This window comes from Martes martes, assembly GCF_963455335.1.
Source record: "Martes martes genome assembly, chromosome: 4".
In the NCBI taxonomy this organism is placed as follows: domain Eukaryota; kingdom Metazoa; phylum Chordata; class Mammalia; order Carnivora; family Mustelidae; genus Martes; species Martes martes.
The window spans coordinates 34,669,196-34,685,245 of NC_137891.1; the positions used below are offsets into that span (position 1 = coordinate 34,669,196).

General features: G+C 49.0%; 1 protein-coding gene across 1 annotated transcript; it reads left to right on the plus strand.

Annotated features, from left to right (window-relative positions):
* The first annotated feature begins 7,069 nt into the window (after positions 1 to 7,069).
* On the plus strand, positions 7,070 to 13,678 carry KLF10 (KLF transcription factor 10). Its single transcript, XM_080802453.1, has 4 exons — positions 7,070 to 7,229; positions 10,334 to 10,567; positions 10,678 to 11,590; positions 12,081 to 13,678. The coding sequence occupies exons 1-4, from the start codon at positions 7,194 to 7,196 to the stop codon at positions 12,338 to 12,340; spliced, it is 1,443 nt and encodes a 480-aa protein (XP_080658579.1). The 5' UTR covers positions 7,070 to 7,193; the 3' UTR covers positions 12,341 to 13,678.
* The last annotated feature ends 2,372 nt before the right edge of the window (positions 13,679 to 16,050 follow it).

Sequence of the window (16,050 nt, forward strand, 5' to 3'; positions counted from 1 at the left end):
CTATAGAGAGAGGGGAAAGTGAGAGGGCTGGGCAGAGGGAAAGAGCCTGAAAAAATAAATATCAAATATCAAAATATAAATAAATAAATATAAATATCAAAATATTAATTGCTAATTCGGGGTAGTGGGATCACAGGAGATCTTCATCTTTTATTCCTGGGATGGTTTTTTTTTAAAGATTTTTTCATTTATTATTTGACAGAGAGAGACACAGCAAGAGAGGGAACACAAGCCGGGGAGCGGGAGAGGGAGAAGCAGGCTTTCAGCCGAACATGGAGCTGGATGCAGGGCTGGATCCCAGGACCCTGGGATCATGACCTGAGCAGAAGGCAGACACTTAAGGACTGAGCCATTCAGGTGCCCTTTTATTCCTGTTTTGTTGTTTGTTATTCCCCCCCCCCTTTTTTTTTTAATGATCAGCATGTATTACTTTTGTTAAAAAAGAAACAAGGCAATGAGGCTGTTTTCACTTTGTAAAAGTCAAAATGTTGAACAACTCTATTTTACCACTAGTTGGAACCTTGCTGAGCCACTTACCCACCTAACTAACTTCACACCTCTTAGGGAAATAGGAAAGAGGAAAAAATTTAATTCTGTACAAAAAAATTCTAACATAAAGTGCTGTAATATACCATGGACTTTGTATAGCTGGTCAGATTAGGTCCCCCGTATTGTTAAAGCACCCCGCAGCCCTTGGTTCTTAACAGGCCCGCCATCAAAGTGAGTTACACGTTTATTTCCATCACAGAGTGCTCAGTAGAGTGCTTGGTGGGGGGTGGGGGGGCTGTGACTTTTTCTTCCAGATCTATATACTTTCTGTTTTTCCAAGTTAGTTCTTACTCCAGTTGTTTTTCCTTTCCTATTTCCTCCGTTTTTCTAGCCCTCCTTCCTGGGGCTTTCTCCCAGCTGGTTTACCTTTTTTTTTTTTAAGTATTCTTATAAGATGAATATTTCCAACACTGTGGCTGCCACTCCAGCGCTGAAACACTCACACGCCCACCGTTTCAGTGATTTCTTGTGGCACAGCAAACCACCCCAAGACCCAGGGACACTCCTACAGGCAGAAGAGGGGGGTAGTGCCTCCCCTCCAGAAATGCTGTGTGGGGTTGCCCTTCCACATATCATTCTTGATTCTTCCGATCAGGACTTCAAGTAGAACTCATCTCTGCTCCAGGCTGTGTCAGCTGGGCCTGTTTGGCTGGTGCTGGAAGGTCCCAAGTGGGCCAGCTCACACATCCGGAGTCCTGGGCCTGGCTGTCCGCTGGGGCGCCTTGGTCTCATCGTGGCCATTCTCCGTCCAAATGTTCTTATTCAGGAGTTTAGCCTCTGCCTCCTGGCTGGTTTCCAAGAGGGTGAAAATGGAAACTCCAAAGGCTTCTTAAGACCTTAAGGTGTGAAGTCCCCCAGTGCCCCCCCCCCCCGGTTCTCTGGGCCAAAGGGAGTCACAGGGCCAGCACCCATTCACCAGGTTGAGGACACAGATTTCACCCTAAATGCAGGAATAGCAAAGTCACCTTGGAAGAGACTAGGCAGCATAGAAGAGGTTGTTGTGACCGTCTTTAGACACAATCTACTCAACATAAAATGTTGAAGATTTTATTATTATCATTTTTATTTACTTCCGGTTTTTTTTTAAAAAAAGATTTTATGTATTTATTTGACAGAGCGAGCCACACAGAGAAAGGGAACACAAGCAGGAGGAGAGGGAGAGGGAGAAGCAGGCTTCCCACCGAGCAGGGAGTCCGATGAGGGGCTCTATCCCCGGACCCCGGGATCATGACCTGAGCTGAAGGCAGCCGCTTAATGACTGAGCCACCCAGGCACCCTACTGTTCTTTTTTTAATTAAGCTGTACACCCCGTCTGGGGCTTGAACTCACAATTGCAAGATCAAGAGTTGCACGCTCCACCAACTGAGCCAGGCACCCCTGAGAGTTCAAAAAAAATTTTTTTTAATTTTAATGAGCTTAAAAACCACAGTAATTAGTATAATGAAAATTATAAATAATATTCGCTGGTCAGAGAGGATGTTTTTCCTAACCTGTGTGACACTTTCACTTTCTGAATCAGCCCTTGCTTGCCTCTCCTCTCTTCTTTATGTCACAGTAGACCAAGAAATTGTAAGTTCTGGGTATGGAGGAGAAGTCCTCGCCTGTCACCCCTCGCCAACATTTCACCACATGGCTCTTGCCTCTCAGCCTCCCTCCAGAGCCCGCAGCTCTCCAGGGACCCGCCGTCAGTTCTCTTATCTCTTGTTTACTCTTCCTAGGGGATTGCAGCCGCTCCTCTGGCTTCAGCGGCCACCTATACCCTGATTCCTCCCAGATTCTAATCTCTGGCCCAGATCTTTCTCTCCTGGGCTCCAGACCTAAAATTTCAACTGCCTCCTGGGCATCTCTATTTGGATGTCCCACAGGTCATCTTATCTTTATATGTCCCAAGTCAGATGTGGCATTTTACTCCTTTCCACCAAAACCTAGCTCCCTATGGCCTGTTCGTTGGGCAACAAGGTTCTGTTTCATCCAGTGAATCAAGCCAGAACCTGGCAATCCTCCTCCACATCTCCCTTCTTCTCAGGCCTGCTTCCAGTGAATTGCCAAATCCTTGTTTCCTGCGATTTCCACTCTGTTCTTTCCCTGCCTGCCACCGTTTTCCTCATTTAGGCCAGTATCGTCTTTGCTGCCTGCATTATTGTAAAAGCTTTCTCGCTGGTGTTAGACCTCCACCCCTCTGGTCTGTGCTCCACACTGAGCCAAAATGGGCTTTCTGTACCATCACTCCTTGCTAAAATATCAGTAGGTCCCCATTGTCCTCAGGATAAAAGTTCTACTTCCACATTCCTTAGCATGTCATGCAGAGGCCCTTTCTGTTTGGGGCTGCTTCCCTTAACACCCTAAGCTCTGTATCCTGCCTCTCAAATCTGTGATCCGGATGGTTCCAAGCATCCTGAATCCCCAATGATCTCTCTAGTCTCCATCTCTAACTCTCCTCTGCTCTCTCTTAGGGATCAGCTGAGGGAAGCCTTCCCTCATTCCTTCCTTGGCCCTCCTGGGACACTCTATGCACACCCCTTTCCTAGCATTTACCACACTCTAGAGTCATGGTGGCCTCATATATTTACTTCTCCTGCTAATCTGGGAGCTCCTTCCACATACTTATATTGCTTTTCCTCAGTGTTCAGCTAGTGCCCGGCATATGGCAGGACAATGGGTGAATGGTGATGATACCCATGGACTTTAAGGAGCAATGAGAAGATGCTGTCAGTTACACTATGGGTTAATTCCATAACTCAGCTGAGGGCTCTTTACATGTCAGCCCCAAGGCCACTTCCTTCATTATTCTGTTAGAAGGAGAAACCAGCACCAGCAGCAGGCAGGGTCAGCGGCTATCTAAGGTACTGCTTACCACTGCCCAGAATGTTTTTTTAATCTTGCCCACAGTGACAGTTTTCCATGTATGGTCCTTCAGTGATGTAAGCTAGGGGTAAGGTATGGAAGGATCTGTACTTCTGCTCTAGGTGTTTGTCCACATTCTGTCTGTAACTCCTTTGGGTCTTCAGAAACAACCTACAATTTTATTTCCTCCATTAAAGAAATCTCGAGTGCCTCATATAGAACACACAGTGGGCCAGAAAGATTGCAACATGGCCACCACCCGAAGGAGCTCAGATCTGGGTGTAGTAGAAGTAAAATACTTCTTGCAATAAGATGTGGAATGTGCTCCATGCCCAGCATGGAGTGTGGACAGAGTGCTGTGGGAACAGAGGATTCACCTTGAAGTTATCAAGGAGGGCTTCAACAAGGTGGCAGTGGAGCAAAGGAAACCAAAGGAGCCTTTCAAAGTTAAGATACACATTTCTTCCAAGACACCAGGGCTTCTGTTACACTTCACAGAAAACCTGTATTTCACACTGTGGCCTATAATTTCCTCAGTAATCTGGCTCCTCCTGCCTCACTCTCCAACCCTGCCCTCCCCCATCTCCCACTTCCCCTAGCACCCTCCAAACTTCTAGCCACGCTGCATCACGGAGCAAACTCCTTCCTGGTAGGACCCTGTGACAGCTGTTCTCTCTACTTAGGCACATTGTCCCTGAATCTGCCTCTCCTCTCAGTAGGTCTTCAGTCCCTTCCTCAAAACAAGATTCTCTTATCTCCTAAATCAAACCATAGTCATAATCACAATCGTTTCGATTCTATGTGTTGTCGTTAACTTCACCTTCATAAGTGATTTTATTATATATATATATAGAGAGACAGACAGACAGAGAGACTTGTCTTTGTCTTCCCATCTAGGCTTTTTGAGAGCAGGGACCTGGACTTTTTTGTTTCTTCCAGTTGTCTGGGTACCTAGAACACATAGTAGGTGTTCAGTAAATAGTTGTTGAACAGACTGGATAAATGAGCAACGCGATATTTACTGAATGAGGACATGGCTTAGAGATATGGAATTGTACCATATGTTTGAGGAAGAGCAAGCCATTTGCTATGGCTTTGGGCAAGGGTATGTCTGGGTGGGAGAGGAGGTTGGAAGGGTGGGGAGACCATACAGCTCTGAATGGAAGGCCTCTTATCTCCTAGGCAACAAGAGCCACAGATCCTTTTTTTAAGTAGGGAGTGTCATGATCGGATCGTGACTTTCAAAACACCACTCTAGTGGCTGTATGGAGAGTTTGGGCACTAAAAGTCAGCTGGGGTGGAGTTGGAGTTTGGGTGGGGAGACTGCAGATTATTTAATCCAAGGGAGAGTTGATACTGAGTGACCTGGGGTAACAATCGAAGGACAGAAATGAAAAGTGAGGGAAAATATTTTAGAGGCAAAACTGTTGGGATCTGAGGACCAACCGGATCCAGGACTTGGAGGGAGAAGGTGAAGGCCAGATGGGAGATGATGAATCCATACAGGAAGGAGGAGAAATGATTTTAGTTTTGGTAATGTTGAGTCTGAGGTGCCTGAGGAACATCTTTCTCTGAATCTCTAGGAATTGTGCCACCACCACACTGTTCCTCCTACCCCTTTTCTCTTTTCTTTCCTGTTTTGAATCACTCCCACAAGCCATGAATGCTCCCTGCTTCTCAGCGTGCTGGGACATCATGCCAGCAGGCCCCACATTCCTGAAGAAGGGACTGGGTCCAGACCTGAGGGCTGGCTGGCTGTGGCCACCCGAGGGGGCGGCTCCCTCACAGGAAGGAAGGCTGGCCTGTGGAGGGGGTGGCTCCCTGACAGGAAGGAAGGCTGGCCTGCTGGTTGGGCACAGAGGGGAGCTTCCACTGCTACAGCAGGTGCCCAGGGCCAGCTGCTCCAACCCCTCAGGCTCACATCAACAGGATGGGACAGCCCAGGCGGAAGGAAGCCTACAGGAAGGGACACCCCTGCAGACAGAGTGGGGGCATGGGGTGGAGGGGAGACAGGAAGAGCTGCCTGGGCTGCTGAGCTGGCGCCCCTCCAGCTGATTCAGGAGAGGCAGTGACAGGAGGCCATTCAATCCCCAGCCCTGGTCAGCTGTATTATTACTAGTGTTGTTGGCTATCCTGGGCCTTAGCTAAACCAGAAGGAAACACTGGAAGACGTTCATGGATTTGCCAGTTTCTAAAATAATTCCCTTCCTACGCTCATTCTGTGGTTATTGGGAAAGAAAGGTCACTTGCGTTAGCCTTTCAGTTAACGCGGAGAGATGAGACGGCTTGAGGAGGGGCAGTGATTTGTGCCACGTGTTCAGCCTGTCCAAAGGAGATAAAATCTCCAGTTTGCTTTCAGGAGGGTTATCACTGCCCAGCTCTCCCAACAACAGCTGCTGTGAACGGGCACGCAACGGCCAAAAGAGGGCAAACTCGGAACGAAAACAGTCTCGGGCTCCAAATCTGAGGCCCTGGCTCTCCTCTGACCCGCCCAGGGGGTCGGAGGCGGGGTGGTGGGGCAGAGGGGGGTGGGTGGCACCTTAGAGGGGACGGTGTGTCTTTGACCAGGCGGGCATCCCCGCAGCAACCCCAACCCCAGGCGCGCTTGGGCGCGGGGGCGGGCGCCGGGCGACCCTAGGAGACCCTTCCCCACGAGCAGTTTCCAGGTGGGCGCTTCCGGAGGCCTTGGCCCGGGGTGGGGATGGGGTCTACCTTTGAAACAGCCGGTAGACTGCAATTTAAAGTTTACATCAAGCTCAAAACTCGATTCCGCAGCCGAGCGTCCGCGCCACAGAAGGAAAAGAACTCGAGTCTATAGCCCCTCATCACCCCCATTGGTCCAGTTCTCAAGGCTTCCTGCAGTCCCCACACCGTTCTCTCGGCGGCCTGGAGGAAGGATGGGCGGGGAGGGCAGGGGCGGGCACTGCTGCCTGCAACGCAGAAGGGGAGGGCGAGTCCGCTCCGGTGGCCGGGGCGTGGGCGGGGGGGGGGCACAGAAGCAGGTGTCGGCTCAATGACAGGGTTCCCCTCCCTGCCCTCCCCGCCTCCGTGCTCCCCACAGCTCAGCGAGGCAAAACCAAGTAAATGCTCGAGAAATGCAGCTCAGTCGGTCAGCGGGCTCTGCTTTCTTGCCAGACGCCTAAGAGGACGGCGCTTCCAAATGCAAATCTCTTGGCTCGGGCGCCTTGGCTAGCAGCCGCCGCCTCCCCCGCCCGGCTGCCCGGCGTCCCGCCCACTGCGCGGCGGGACGAGATGGGGCCCCGAGGAGAGGGGACGGGGCGGAGCGGGCATCCCTCCCCACCTCCCACGTGGGGCCGGCCCTCCGCAGGGCCCGGGCGCGCCGCCGCCGCGCCTCCAGGCTAGGCCCCCGCTCGCGGCACCGCCCCCTAGGCCGGAGCGGAGGACGGCAGGGGAGGGTGGGCGAGGGGTGGGGGGTGTCACTGAGTCAGGTGGCGTTGGGAGTTCCCTCGGGCAGGGCCGAGGGAACACGCTGCCGGGGATTGTGTACACGCTCCACTGACACAAGCTTCACGCTGCCGGGCAGCCGCTGATCACGCGTGGCCCCGGGAGCTCATTGGCCGACGCCTCACACACCTTTGTCGCTGATTGGCCGGCCGCAGGCTCCGCCCCCACCCCCGCCCGCGGCGCGGGGCAGGCGGAGAGGCTACCTGAATGGGGAGGGGGCAGACGGCGCGGAGCGCGGCGGCGGCGGGAGCGGCGTCGAGTGTCTCCGGGCGTCCGTCTGTGGCCAAGCAGCAGAGCAGCCAGTCAGCTCCCGGTCGGCGGCCAGGCAGCCAACCATGCTCAACTTCGGCGCTTCTCTCCAGCAGGCTGCGGTAAGTCACCTGGGGATGCCCCAGTCCTTCCCTTCCTCGCTGCGTCTGAGGGGCCAGTCGGGGCATTAGCCCCGAGCCCTTGACATCAGCGGCGCCTGCTGCAGCGGAGTCCTGGAGGAGGAAGGGGCTTTCTGCCTGCACGCTGGGCATTGGTGAGGGCGTGTGTGTCACGGAGTGGGTCAGGACAGGCGGATTGGGATCCACAGCCGAAGGGGCCGGGGTCTTACTCAAGGTGTCATGAGGGGAAGGGGTAGCTCCGCTGGGAGACTTGAGGCAGATGAGGGGGAGGATAACTGGAAGGGTGCGAGGAGGGGGCTGCTGCCCTGACAGCGAGGACAGGGGAAGGTGTGGAAAGGGGGGGGGTGGCAAGGGGGCTACCCTGCACCTGGCACCCGGGAGAGATGCCGCCGTCTGGATCAGGAATGCGACCCAGGGCGGGAGGGGGCTGCTTACTGGCATTTGAGGGGCGGGGTGTCCACAGGAGAGGAGAGGGGGCTGCCCCTCTCGGGGGTCTGAGCCGAGGCTTGTGGTACTGGGGCTGCTCAGCAGACAGCCGGGGGCGGGGGGAGGGGGCGCCCGGCGTGGGGGCGGAGGAGTGGCACGTGGGCCCCGGACCACCCGGGGGGACGAGGAGGTGCGCCCCCAGACGTCGGCAGGGGACTCCCCATCCCCCGCGGGAGCAAGTGGCCACCTTCTGAGGACCCCCCTGGGAGGGGGATAGGGAGATGCCTTGGGGATGGGAGGGTGGAAAGCCGGAGCCAGCAGCGGGGCGGGGGATGTGGGCGGGGGGAGCCGGGGCCGCGAGACGCGGGGGTCGCGTGTCGAGGCGGGAGCCGCGGGCCGTGGGGCCGCGCGTCTGGAGCCGGAGCCTGTGGGGGCTGCACGTCTGGGAACCCGTGGAGACTCGGCGGGCGGAGATGGAGCTGCCGGAAACCGCGGGGAGGGGGCGCAGCGTCTGCGGGAAAGACGGGGTGGTCTGAGGTCCCGCGGGCGGCGTGGGCGGGAAGCGCCGAGGGCTCGGCCGGATCCCCGGGGGCTGCGGCCGGGAGGAGGGCGGGGGCCGGGTTTCCGCGGGGACCCGGCTCCTCCTCCGGCAGCTGAGGCGGAGGCCGGGGGGATGGGCCGGGAGCGGGTGCGCCCAGGGAGCTTCTCGTCCCGGAGTGACCCAGCCCCGGCCTCCGCCAGGGGCGGCAACGAGGCCCAGCCCCGCTGTCGGTTCCTAAGGGAACGGCGGCTCTCCGGGAGCGGGGAGGGGCGGGCGCTCCCGGAGCCGGCGCCCGCGGCCCCGCCCCTCCCCGCGGGCTCGGGCGCGCACTGCCGGGCGGTTGGCGGCGGTGCCCGCGGCCCCTCCCCCGGGCCGGCGCGAGGGCGGGGGCCCGCGGGCTCAGGAAGTAGGTGAAAGGTGACGGCGCGGCAATTCCCAGTTCACGTTTCCTGCGCGGCCGGGAGCAGCCGCTGATCACGCTTTGTTCACATGCCTCGCCCCCTCCTCCCCCGCGCCCCCCGCCCTTCACGGTCCAGCCAATCCGGGCCCGAGCCGCCGGGCAGGCTGGCCAATGGCGGGGGCAGGGGCGCGGGGACGTGCGAGCGGCGAGGAATGTTCCCAGTGACTCACCCGCGAGCCTCATTGAGGTTAGGGCGGCCCCATCCGTCTGTCCCCGCCAGCGAGGATCTCCCCCGCCGTCCGCCCCCGCCCCTCGTCTGCCTCCTCCGCCCGTGCCTCCACCCGTTCTTCCCTTTCCTGCCTCGCGCCCCACTCCCTTTCCTCCCCTCCCCGCTTCTCTTCCTGCCCTTCCCAGCTCACACTCCCCTTCCCTGCTTGCCTGCCTTTTCTTTCTTTTTTTTTCCTTTGCATTGGCGTCCTGGGGCTTTTACACATACAAGCGCTGTCCGTTGCAGCTTACATAAAGGGGCGCGCGATTATGCAATAGCTTTACTAGTGAAATTTCAAGAGCTGTGGCTTCTTTTCTGAGGATTTCAACACGAAGGGTGTATGCATTTTTTTTTTTAAACAAGCATTGAGAATAATACCTTGCAGCGTAAAGAATGCTTTTCGGTATTTTTACACGATCTCTACTTAGACCAAAAGAATGGGATCACATTAATGGATGATGGGAGGTGGTGGGTGGTACCTTTTTTTTTTTTTTAAAGAGCAGTTCAAGGAACTTGAATATGAAGCATTAAACACTTGTTAGAGGGAGCAATACAAATAAATGCCAAGCATGTGCTGTCATTCTTGTCATCAGTTATTTTAAAAATTAAAATACATTCGATTGGATTATTGAAGACTCATTACAGTTTTTTGCAGATTCTGGGTAGAAGATTAAATTTTATGATTGGCCATTTTTTAGTAGTATTCCATTAGCTGGTCATAGTTGTGCATAGCAAACCATTGTGTGAAAAGGAACACAAACCTGAAGAACCTGAAGTTTCAATAAAGCTTTGGGATTTTTCCACATATTTCAATGTATCTCTCTTTACCAGAGATAATCAAGCTATGAAAGATTTCAAGTAACCTAATGCAGTAATTTTAAAGGGACGCTGAGGATTTCTATGCTGTTGACTTTATTCTAAAGTGGAAAGTGACTTTCCAAAGGTCAGATCCATATCATCAGGATAGAGCTCTGTGCACTACACTTAGCCTTTTTGAGAAAGTTGTGAGCCCCCCCCCCATTAGGAACTGGTATCTCAAAAGTCCTCATGCCACACCTGTAGTATTGAAAAAAGAACTTTTGTGGAGCCTTCCTTTAGTTATTTTGTCTGACCCCAGTTGCAAAGGCTACTCTGGGAAAAATATAAAATTTCCAAATCAGGTTCTTTTTTTTTTGGATCATATATGCATTGCTATCTTTAACCTTGGTCTCCCTAATGGCAGTGATGTGCTCCTTTCTCCCTTGCAAGGATATCAATGTTCAATCCTAAGTGCGAAAGAATGAAAATGAAGATTTTATTTTTACCATTACCATTAGTTGGGGTGAGAGAAAATTATTTCAGAAACTTGGAAAGTTGTGTAAATTTTAAAGAAAAAAGTTTGCATGTTGCTCTATGTGTGATTTGGATGAAAAGAATATGCTTATAATCATTTGATTTTTTTTTTTCTTTAGGAGGAAAGGATGGAAATGATTTCTGAAAGATCAAAAGAGACTCTGTATTCATGGAACAAAACTACAGAAAAGAGTGATTTTGAAGCTGTAGAAGCACTTATGTCAATGAGCTGCAGTTGGAAGTCTGATTTTAAGAAATACGTTGAAAACAGACCTGTTACTCCAGTATCCGATATGTCTGAGGAAGAGAATCTACTCCCGGGTACACCTGATTTTCATACGATCCCAGCTTTTGTAAGTATTACTGTTTTTAAGATGAGAATGCAGATAACAGAATATTTTTTATCATTTACAGAATGAACTTAATTTCTCATGCCCATTGCCTGTATATTTTTCTTTTCTAGTGTTTGACTCCACCTTACAGTCCTTCTGACTTTGAACCCTCTCAAGTGTCAAATTTGATGGCATCAGCGCCATCTACTGGACACTTCAAATCATTCTCAGATGCTGCCAAACCTCACATTGCTGCACCTTTCAAAGATGAAGATAAGAGTCCAGTACCTGCCCCCAAACTGCCCAAGGCTCAGGCCACAAGTGTGATTCGTCACACAGCTGATGCGCAGCTGTGTAACCACCGATCTTGCCCAGTGAAAGCAGCCAGCGTTCTCAACTATCAGGACAATTCTTTTCGAAGAAGAACCCACGTAACTGTTGAGGCTGCAAGAAAAAACATCCCCTGTGCAGCTGTGTCACCGAACAGATCCAAGTGTGAAAGAAACACAGCAGCAGATGTTGATGAGAAAGCAAGTCCTGCACTTTATGACTTTTCTGTGCCTTCCTCAGAAACCGTCATCTGTAGACCTCAGCCAGCCCCTGTGTCCCCACAACAGAAGTCGGTGTTGGTCTCTCCACCTGCAGTATCAACAGGGGGAGTGCCACCTATGCCAGTCATCTGTCAGATGGTTCCCCTCCCTGCCAACAACCCTGTTGTGACAACAGTGGTTCCTAGCACTCCACCCAGTCAGCCACCAGCTGTCTGCCCACCTGTTGTGTTCATGGGCACTCAGGTGCCCAAAGGCACTGTCATGTTTGTCGTACCCCAGCCCGTTGTTCAGAACCCAAAGCCTCCAGTGGTGAGCCCAAATGGCACCAGACTCTCCCCTATTGCCCCTGCTCCGGGGTTTTCCCCTTCCGCAGCAAAAGTCACTCCTCAGATTGACTCCTCCAGGATAAGAAGTCACATCTGCAGCCACCCAGGATGTGGCAAGACGTACTTTAAGAGCTCTCATCTGAAGGCCCACATGAGAACACACACAGGTACCAACCACTTCTTACTTGTGTCTTAGAAAGTTAGATGTGTATTTTTAGGCCATGATCACAAATATGAACCAAGCATGTTAAGGAAGAGCGTGCTTTATTAGCCAGTTCAGTGGCTGATATTACCACTACAAGTTCCTGCAAAAGATTTCCTCAAAGTGTTTTTGTCTTAATTTCTCAAATGATTCTTAAGTCTCTGAGTAGTTTAGTAAAGTATCTCTAAAGCCTTTGTACCATAGTTGAAGTCAGAAAACCTTTTTATTTTTGGCTTTTTATAAAGGGAAGTTTCCTTTTGAATGGATGTGACAGAGTGAAAGTTGAAAATAGAGCAGTACACATGTTCACTTAACAGTTGATTCATTTAGTAGCTTTTATTTTGAAAAGATTCTCTTAAGATATTTAACATGTATATTTTTAGATGTAATTAGATATGTAATTTCCAATGATTTGGTAAATACATGTAATGATGATCTGAATTTCTTTGTCTCAGGAGAAAAGCCTTTTAGCTGTAGCTGGAAAGGCTGTGAAAGGAGGTTTGCCCGTTCTGATGAACTGTCCAGACATCGGCGAACCCACACGGGCGAAAAGAAATTTGCTTGTCCCATGTGTGATCGGCGGTTCATGAGGAGTGACCATTTGACCAAGCATGCCCGGCGCCATCTGTCAGCCAAGAAGCTACCAAACTGGCAGATGGAAGTGAGCAAGTTAAATGACATTGCCTTACCTCCAACCCCTGCCCCCACACAGTGACCGCTCAGAAGGTGAGAAGCAGAAGTAACTTTGGTCACAGCCAGGAGCCAGTGGTGATGTAAAAACGCTTCCACTGCGAGTCTGTGGCCCTCCAGTGTGGGCCGAGAGCAGAAGCCCTACAGCCTGAGGAGAAGGCTCGGCCTGGGTTAGAGGACAAGAAGTGCTGCAGCCACAAGCAGGTCACAGAGTGGCAGGATTCATTTCTTATCACATAAGAGAGATGAGAAAGCTTTTATTCCTTTAAATATTTTTTGAAGGTTTCAGATGAGGTCAACACAGGTAGCACAGATTTTGAATTTGTGTGCACAATTTATTACTTCATTTTCACCATTTATACTTGAGACCAACTTTTCAATGTGATTCTTCTAAAGCACTGGTTTCAAGAGTATAGAGACTGGAAATAAACATTACGGTACAGAGACGGAGATGGAAAATTGATTTGTATTATTATGAATATTGGCATCTTTTCCTAGTTACCTTGTTTACTATTTCTAGTCTTTCCAGTCAACTTCGTGGATGTAGTTGTTAAATATATCTAAAACTAGCATTTTTATACTTGCTAACATTTGGAATTAAGCAGCTGTATATTGCTGAAGAGGGCCCAAAGAATTGGAATCCTCAATAATTTAATTGCTTTGAGGTATAGCTACAATTTTTTGTGTGTTTTTGTTTTGAAAGTTTAACAGATGACTGTATCTAGGCATTTTATTATGCTTTGAATTTTTAGTTTGCCTGCAGTTTCTTGTGTAGATTTGAAAATTGTATACCAATGTGTTTTCTGTAGACTCTAAGATACGTTGCACTTTGTTTAGAAAAAAATTATGAAGATAAAAATATATTGTAAAAAAGGGATACCAAGAATTTTAGTAACTCCTTGAAAAAGATGGCTTATGTCATCAGTAAAGTACCCTTATATTATGAGGATGTAATGTGTGCTTTATTGAATTAGAAAGTTAGTGACCATTATTCACATGGACAGATGTCCTGTTAATTTATAGGAGTTTTTCATTGCAGGGGTTGGGGGGAGGTGGAACTGGATCAATAAAAGTTGGTTAAAACATTCACTTTTGTTAACAGTATTTCTGTTACATTCTGTTGTATAGTGGATGATATACACAGTGGTAAAACAAAAGTAAATTGTTTAAAATATATAGTGAAAAATGGCACTATATTCCCATTTAACATTTTTCTCTTGGATATTGATTTCTGACATCAAAACTTGGACCCTTGGAAAACAAGAATTTTCTTTTAATAAAAACTTTGTGATTTACAATTTGCACATTTCTTTTGTTGTACTTTATATCTTGTTTACAATAAAGAATTTCCTTTGGTATATTTACTTGGTTGGTTGCCTTTGTTGAAAATCATTCTCAGTCTAACCATGACAGCGATCACTTACTGTACTACCCAAAGACTTAGTGTCTGAATTTCTCTAGGAGCTTCATTCAAATTTAGAACTGCAGGAGTATATCCTTAACACGCATCAGTTTATAGAGCGTACACAGAGTAAGGCCTGGGATCCACATACTCATTGAGATAATTTGCAAGCCTGCCCAGCTAAAAAACCAACACATTTTAATTTCTATTTTATTTTTTAAGATTTTATTTATTTGACAGACAGAGAGGGAACACAAGCAGCGGGAGTGGGAGAGGGAGAAGCAGGCTTCCTGGTGCGAAGCTCGATCCTGGGACCCCAGGATCATGACCTGAGCCAAAGGCAGAAGCTGAACAACTGAGCCACCCAGGCGCCCCTAAACCAACACATTTTAATCTTCAAACATTCTTTGACATTTTGGTGATTTGAGATTGAAATATATCTTTGGCTCTCAGCAGAACCTTAAGTAGCATTAAGTTAAAGGGCATACCACAGTGAATAATTACAAGCAGTGAGACTGCTGCAGCAAATGAAAAGGAGCCCGACCTGTTAAATAGAGCGTAAATTACTCACGCCTAGAAGTTAGATTAGCTCGGGTCATTAAGTGAAACCTTAAATGCAATAAACATACTGGTCCTCAAGCTGTGTGAAAGGTAATACACCTGGGGAGAGAAACACTTGCTAGTGACTTGTCAGTGGGACTAGGAGCTGTAAATGCTACTTGGTGTATTGAGTACAGTTCTGGAGATTGCTATTTTAGTTGGCTCTGAAACCCCCTTGTCATGAGAGAAACATCTTCTGCAGTGTCCAGCTTAACCGTCGACCTGAAGTCTGGCGCACTGTTGAACCCATGGGAAGGAGCAGTGTAATGTACTCACTTGGCACCAGTCACAAGGCAAGCATCTCGGATTATCCGTGCACCTGTTGCCATTTATTCCTTGGAAACTTACCACCACCCGAGTTCAACACAGCTGCTGGGGAGGGGCCTTGCTATTCTTTGGTTTCTACACTGGGAACCTGGACCATCCTGACTTAGTTCCTTATGATGGTAGGTCTTCAGAAGTTGGGAGTAGGGATGCCTGGTGGCTCAGTTGGTTAGGCTGCTGCCTTCGGCTCAGGTCATGATCCTGGGGTCCTGGGATCGAGTCCTGCATCGGGCTCCTTGCTCAGCAGGGAGCCTGCTTCTCTCGCTGCCTCTGCCTGCCTCTCTGCCTGCTTGTGTGTACTCTCTCTCTCTCTCTGGCAAAAAAAAAAAAAAAAAGTTGGGAGTACAGGAAGGTAGCTGACCTAGTACCCACTGCCTTGTAATGACATGGGCAGAGGAAATGTGCCACCCATTGCTGTGTTCCTGTCCTAGTTGGCATCCGAGTCTTTACCTTAGAAATTCTATAAATCAAATCATTTTAATAGAATAATGTATTTTTATATTTGAATTGAATGTTCATGCAGGCTCTGATCTTGATGAAAAAGTTGTCCCCAAACAAGAACATTTGGAGCATATAATGATAACGTGGTATTTGTGCAGCTTTAGCACTAGTTTTGGTGGTTTCCTGTCTGACATACAAGTTGGACCATATGAAATTGCTGATATGCAAGCTGTTTTAACAGTTAATTCTTTTTAGATAATTTTAGATTTAGGGTTGCAAAAGTAGAGTTCCCATTTACCTTTCATCCAGCTTTTCCTTGTAACATCTTACATAGTCCCAGAACATTTGTCAAAACAAAGAAATTAATCTTGGTACAATACTATTAACTAAACTATAGACCTTGTTTGGGTTTCACTAGTTTTTCTACCTATGTCTTTTTTTCTATTAGAGGACCTAATCCAGGATCTCAAACATTTACTTGTCGTATAGAGTTTTCTCCAGTCTATAGTCATTCTGTCTTCTCTTGTCTCTCTTGGATAGTACTTGTCGGTTATTTTATAGAATGACCCTCAGTTTGGGTTTATGTGATGTTTTCTTGTGACTAGATTGAAATGATGTGTTAATTTGGAAAATACCAGAGTGATGTCCTCACAGCATCATATCAAGAAATACATGAAATCTGTATTCCTGGTGATGCTAACCTTGATCACTTAGCTAAGTGATGTCCAAAATTTTCCACTGTAACCTGTTTTTCTCTTTATAATTACTAGCTATTTGGAGAGAGATATTTTAAGATGAATAACCTGTTTCCACTTACACCTTTGCCCACTCAGTATGCTTATATGGAGCTTGCTTATGGCAGTTATTACCGTGATAGACTAATAGCAATTTCTTGTTTCCTTCATTATTTACTAACTGGAATTCTGGGGGAAAGAGTTGTTGCTTTTCCCCCATTTATTTATGTATTC

What these genes read in the sequence shown, in the direction of transcription:
- KLF10 (XM_080802453.1), top strand. Translation starts at nt 7,194, where the DNA reads ATGCTCAACTTCGGCGCTTCTCTCCAGCAGGCTGCG. An exon ending in TTCATACGATCCCAGCTTTT is followed by an intron (nt 10,568 to 10,677) that starts GTAAGTATTACT and finishes TTTCTTTTCTAG; the next exon opens with TGTTTGACTCCACCTTACAG. An exon ending in CCACATGAGAACACACACAG is followed by an intron (nt 11,591 to 12,080) that starts GTACCAACCACT and finishes TCTTTGTCTCAG; the next exon opens with GAGAAAAGCCTTTTAGCTGT.